The sequence below is a fragment of the Miniopterus schreibersii genome (assembly GCF_964146895.1).
Source record: "Miniopterus schreibersii genome assembly, chromosome: 10".
In the NCBI taxonomy this organism is placed as follows: domain Eukaryota; kingdom Metazoa; phylum Chordata; class Mammalia; order Chiroptera; family Miniopteridae; genus Miniopterus; species Miniopterus schreibersii.
In genome coordinates, this window is record NC_138110.1 from 77,516,501 (window position 1) to 77,522,500 (window position 6,000).

The window sequence follows — 6,000 nt, forward strand, 5'->3', positions numbered from 1 at the left end:
TAAGTGGATCTGTACAGTTGTTCAAGGATCAAACGTGTGTGTGTGTGAGAGAGAGAGAGAGAGACATGATTACATGATTCATTGTAATTACATGAAGAAAAGAACTGAGAATTTTGAAACGTTTTGCCTACTTTGACACTGACTTAAACTAAAAGAGCATCTAATTATAACTCTTCTTACCCTCTTCATATCTTCATTCACTTTTATGCCCATTCATGCCTTACATCCTTTGGCACTCAAACTTTTCTCCCTAATATGTGTAACAGATTTCTCATTTTCACCTGCCTCCACCTGTCTACCCATCATGATCCTCTTGGATACTCACCTCCCTTTATGTCTTATTCTATCTAATTCCTCAGTAAGAAATCTTATTTGGTCCCACTTTCCTTCTGAGGCAATTACTTTTATCTTTGGAGAACTATGTAAAAAGTCTCAGAGACTAAAGTTATTTTATTCATTCATATGTCTTAAAACTTACTGATGTGTCTTTCTCTGAACAAGAATTGCCTCTTGAGCTGTCCCAGGTGGAGCGGGGCAGTTATGTCTCACCCCTGATTACTGCGTTTTATTACGTTGACCACAAACAGGCTTTTCACGTGTCTAAGACGACCATCGCATATAAAAATACCTCACAAAGTTGCCATAAGTGTCAAGCAGTGTGCCCTGTGTGTAGACCTTCATTTCTCACCTTACTGCCTTTTCTCTGTCCCATTTAATCTTTGGTTCACATACCTTGTCACACATTTGGTACACTGCCTGCTTCACTCATTAACTAATCTTGTTGGCTTTTCTTTGATCAAAGAAGAAATAACGATGTCTTCACTTGTTGTGTTCATGGAATTTTGAATTGTTTCACAATAAAAATCTCTCTGTTGCCCAAGTGCCTGGCATTCCCCAGTCTCTTTGCCTCTCTGATCCATCCTGTGAACACTGAAGTAGCCTATAATTATCATGGATAGCCAGGCTCCCTTGGTTTAAGTTACGTGCCCAGGATCACACATCTAACGTGCGGGAAGACTGGAGTTTTATCCAAAGCCTTCTCAACGCCAAAGCTTCCTATTGGTGTAAGACCCATGGCAGAATGTTAAGTAGAGTTGTAATGGAGCTGCAGCTCTGCCATGGGCCTTGAGGACCACAAGGTTTGCAGTGGAAATGAGAATTCTCAGGAGGCAAGAAGGGACAAGAGTTGGGAATCCACCCAGCAGGGAAGGGAGGTGAGAACCAGACTGCTTATGGGACCAGATGGAGGAATGAACTGTACACAAGCTCTTGAGCTACATACCTGACATTTTGATGAAGCCAGTTTGAGAACATCCAAATGCAGTAAATAGGAGCCAAAAAGAAAATAGGCAGGTTTGGGCCATAGCAGCATGAGAAGGTGGTCAGAAAAGCTCAGAAACATATCTCAGTGTCTAAATTGTAGGCTGTCAGTAAAGCTTGTGTGTGAGCAGTAGGTCAGGGTGAGGTGGGAAAAACAAAATAAAGAGAGTCACAATAAACAGTTGGTTTCACAACTATTTCCAAAGAGCTCTAATAAAATGTCTTCCCCACTCACATCCCTGTTGATGTTTGGTAGCAGACAAATACTTAAGAACACATATTCTTTTCCCATAAGATAATAAAATCAATTTTTTAATTAAATATGTAGAGGTTAGAGCTTTGATTTTTTTAAAGCTGGTTAAGGAGGGTGATAGAACTGTCTTACCCCCTAAACGTTGCATTTAGTTACTCTGATACCCTTTTTCCTGGTTTTTACATTTTTATTTTCAAATGTATTCTTCACTGCCAAAGTAACACCTTACAAGATATTTTAAATATAAGTATTTCAGACTTTTTAAAAAACATATGCTGAGAGTAATAACCCTTTGGGCCTTTTAGATCTTCCTGAAAAAAATTGGGCTGATGTAATAAAAGTTGTTTAAAAAGATGTATTATTTGTAGACTGATAATTCACTGCCTTATATATTTTTAAGTTCCAAATTTTTCTACTTCACTTTAACTTAACCCAGGGGTCTGAAATCTAGTGTCGAAGTCCTGCAGGTATTCATTCACCTGAGCCAGAGCAGGTGCCACCTGATTAGGATGTGGCCAGGGCACTTGCTCCTTTGCTTTCCAGTGCACCCGTGTGCTTTATGACCTAATTATTCATTTCGATATAAGCAGCAATATTCCTGATGTTAAAGGGGTGCTTGATTTCTTAAGATACCTTTAGCTAATGCTGAAACTCACCACCTCTACTCTGTCTCTCGGTGTAAAGACCGAGCTCAACATTGCCCACGAGGAGCGGGCCCCCTTCGCTGCGGAGCTTTGCCTCCGTGTGCACAGCCTGGCCCGCCGGGTTGCAGAGGCGAGTGTCGGGCATTTGTTCAAAGGACCTGCCCAAGTGCTGTGATCCAGCTCCCTCTGAAATCGCAGCTGCTACGTTATCGCCCCGTCTCTGTGAATGTCACTGCCGTTCAGCACTTAGGGAGCGCAGGGGGGCCCGCACCTTGCTCTCGCCACCGCTGCTGGGGCGGCTGTTAAAGAGGGAGGCTCGGCTCCCGTTCCTAGTCCCATTCCCAGTCCCCTTCCCATTCCGATCGGGTGCGGAAAACGCTTCCTGTCGATGGCCCGAAGTGTCCGTTTTCAAGGCACCTGAGCAAATTCACTGGTCGGCTCTGAGTTCCCACTGGGCGGGCAGCCGGGGCACCTCCCCGAAAGGGCAGGGTCTGCGTCAGCACCCAAGCCCCGCTTTACTGAAACTGTCCCTTTGCTGTCTCCTTGTCCCAGTGCTCATCCTCCTGATCGTCACCATGAGAAGGCGGAAAAAGGAGCCCCTCATTTTCGACGAAGAGCGAGACATCCGGGAGAACATCGTCCGCTACGACGACGAGGGTGGCGGCGAGGAGGACACGGAGGCCTTTGACATGGCCGCCCTGAGGAACCTCAACGTCATCAGGGACACCAAGACCCGCAGGGACGTGACCCCCGAAATTCAGTTCCTGAGCCGCCCGGCCTTTAAGAGCGTCCCGGACAATGTCATCTTCCGGGAGTTTATCTGGGAGCGGCTGAAGGAGGCCGATGCGGACCCCTGCGCGCCCCCCTATGACTCCCTGCAGACCTACGCCTTTGAGGGCAGCGGCTCGGTGGCCGAGTCCCTCAGCTCCCTGGAGTCCATCAGCTCCAGCTCGGAGCAGAACTACGACTACCTGAGTGACTGGGGGCCCCGCTTCAAACGCCTGGCCGACATGTACGGCACGGGCCAGGAGGGCCTGTACTCCTAGCCCCAGCCCCGGAGGCCGCCGGGAGGGTGCCGAGGACTGAAGAGGAGCCCGGGCCGAGCGGCGAGCGGCCAGTGGCCAGCACGAGCCCCGCCGCCGGAGCAAGTGGCTGTAAATACGTCTCCGTTTCCGACCGACGGGTTTCTGCCTCGGGGAGTGGACGCTCAGGAGATGGCTCCAAGGACCGCACTGACCACAGGCGCTGAGCATTTGAAAGCTTTTGATAAAAAGAAATGCTCGGCGGCTTGTGAATAGATAGCAACTCTCAGATACCTGCAAAGGCACCTACCCTCTGTGAGCGAGCAGGGCCCTGCGTCGCGGGGGAGCCCCGGACGCGCCTTCAGGGTCCTGCCGGTATCCAAACGTGGGACGGAGTTCATTCACAGTGACGCTTGAAGCTTGCTAGATTAGAGAACCCAGCAGAATTTTATTGCTCTGGGTTAGCAAATATATTTTATTTAGCAAAATACAAATTCTTAGAAAAATCCTCCCCAATCCTCCAATACAAGCCAATGAAATTGGGTTTCAGGCAACATACACCATTGTTTAGCAAGTAAATATGAAGTGTTCCAAATAAGATAAAGCTAAATCATTCTTAAAATGTGCAGTCGTTTCGAGATGCTTGTGTAGGTATAAAGAAAAAGTTGCTGTCTATTTGTCGATTTTTTTATTACCTCTTCTGATTTGTACAGGAGACTATCTCTTCTTTCTTATTTGACACATGGTCTTATATTTATTTTGGACTCCTATCTCCACTCAGTTCAGGTCCATTTTACTGCCTCATAGTATTGAGCTCATCAGAACACGGTGACTTTTCTCCAGTCTGAGCTCCACGAAGGGAATGAAGCATGGAAATGGAGAAAACATAGAGCAATGGAGCATCTCAGAGAGGAGCACAGCTATGAGGACATGAGTCGTTGGTCTGAACCATTGGAGTGTACAAAACACTGGAATAAAATATTTGTATTTTAGAAAGATTTCAGAGAGAATTAAGAGTTCCTTTGATGCAAGATTTATTTTTCGAGGTCATGAGTTCTATACGCTCCAAAGACTTGAGAATTTGTTTTATCCCACCTCTTTTGCTGAAAACATACGGAGCAAATGGCTGTTTTTTTAAAATATGTCTTAATGTCATGTTATAAATTTCAAAACCCACCTTTAAATTCCAATGCAAATACATCCCACAAGAATAGACCTTGCGTTGTGTGATCTCTGTCCTGGTTTTAGATGTGCCAAAGTGAGAGTTTTTTCAAGGGATCACGTGTGTTTAAGTTTGTGATGGGCTTCTGAAAAAAGAATTTTATGACGAAAATAATATGTCTACCTTTTTTTCCCCTAGAACAGTACTAGTTTAATGTGCATATAATTCAAGTAAGAATGGATTTTTTTTAAATTTTCTTGTTTTAGACAGTATTGTTGGGTTCCTGATAAATCTATAGAGAGTGAAGTGGACACTGTATAAGGAATTATGTTCTAAACATGTTTCTTTCTGAAGGACAAACACTGGAAGTAGAATCTCTGCAGTTTGATGACAGGAGGAGATACTGTAGGATTGTGTCAACTTGCAGCCCCACTGTTAGAAATGATGTGAAAGTGGCCTTCAGCTTCATCAAAATAAACAATTCAATGAGTTGGATTATCCACAAACAGTCCTTTCCTCTTGAATAACGTTTTGTAGACACTGTCTCATGACTAGATAGATATGCTTCTTGCTGTATTAATATACATACATATGCAAAACCAGTTTTATAACAGAATAAAAGATCCTGTTCATTACTTTCAGTCACATATGTAAGTTTTTGAAATTTAAGGAGGAAAAAAAAAAAAGCTAGTACACTTGTACCCTTTTCAATAAAATCACAGTGTGGTGTAGGAATCATGTAGGTATTGAATCAGCAAGGTGCTGCAAAAACAGGTCTGTAATCATGCCCTCGTCTGCAGGAAGATGAAATAGTTTTTTAGTACATTTGGGTGATGTCAAAACTGCTGATTGTTGCACATACCACTTAGTGGAGGTTTGAATGTATTTTAGAAAAGGCGTATCATTATTCACCTTGCTTTCTTTCCTTTTAAAGAATATATTTTCTTGGTTTTTAATTTTTTTTTCATATTTGCCAGTAATATATTGGGAAAAGAATCAAATTTAAATAAAGATTTAAAATTCTTGCATATACCCAATTGCCATTTTATGTGTGAAAGATTATATCAATACAGTATTGAAATTGATTCAGTGTTTTTTTTTTAAAGTTTGAGATTACTGGAAAAATGATGGCATTTATAGGAAGTTCTATAGCTAAATTTAACTGTAATGATGATGAATTTATTTTAGTGTCCTTTTTGCTTCGGATATCTGATGCTGTATATGATTATCTGGTATAATAGGTGAGAGATGGGCTGTGTTTTAAAACCACAGACTAGAAGAGTTAATTGATAAAAAATCAATTTTAAAACAGGTCAAGAGCTTCTCCAAAAACATTTAAATGAATACCTATTATCTAGTCAGTAAACTTCCACTGTGTACCAGTGCCGGCTAGAACCAACTCCCAGGGACCAATGATGCCATCTCTTCCCAAATCCACTTCTGGTGACACCAGTTTGGTTGGTTGAAGTCAGCCTTGGTAGTCGCATTTAAACCACTATGGAAATCAGCAAACACCATCTGTTTTCTTTGGGAGAACCAGTTGTTAAATTTTCGCCCACGCTCCACTGCTTAAATTACTTTATAAAAGGAGCTTTCATG

At 43.0% G+C, this 6,000-nt stretch overlaps 1 protein-coding gene across 1 annotated transcript in view; it reads left to right on the forward strand.

Annotated features, from left to right (window-relative positions):
• The window catches only part of CDH7 (cadherin 7), a 106,537-nt gene that overhangs the window by 100,442 nt on the left and 95 nt on the right, over positions 1 to 6,000 (forward strand). The window contains exon 12 of the mRNA XM_081149829.1: positions 2,770 to 6,000. This exon is cut by the window's right edge and continues 95 nt beyond it. Within this exon, the coding sequence (XP_081005955.1) occupies positions 2,770 to 3,263 (494 nt within the window). The 3' untranslated portion in view covers positions 3,264 to 6,000. The remainder of the gene's footprint in view (positions 1 to 2,769) is intronic.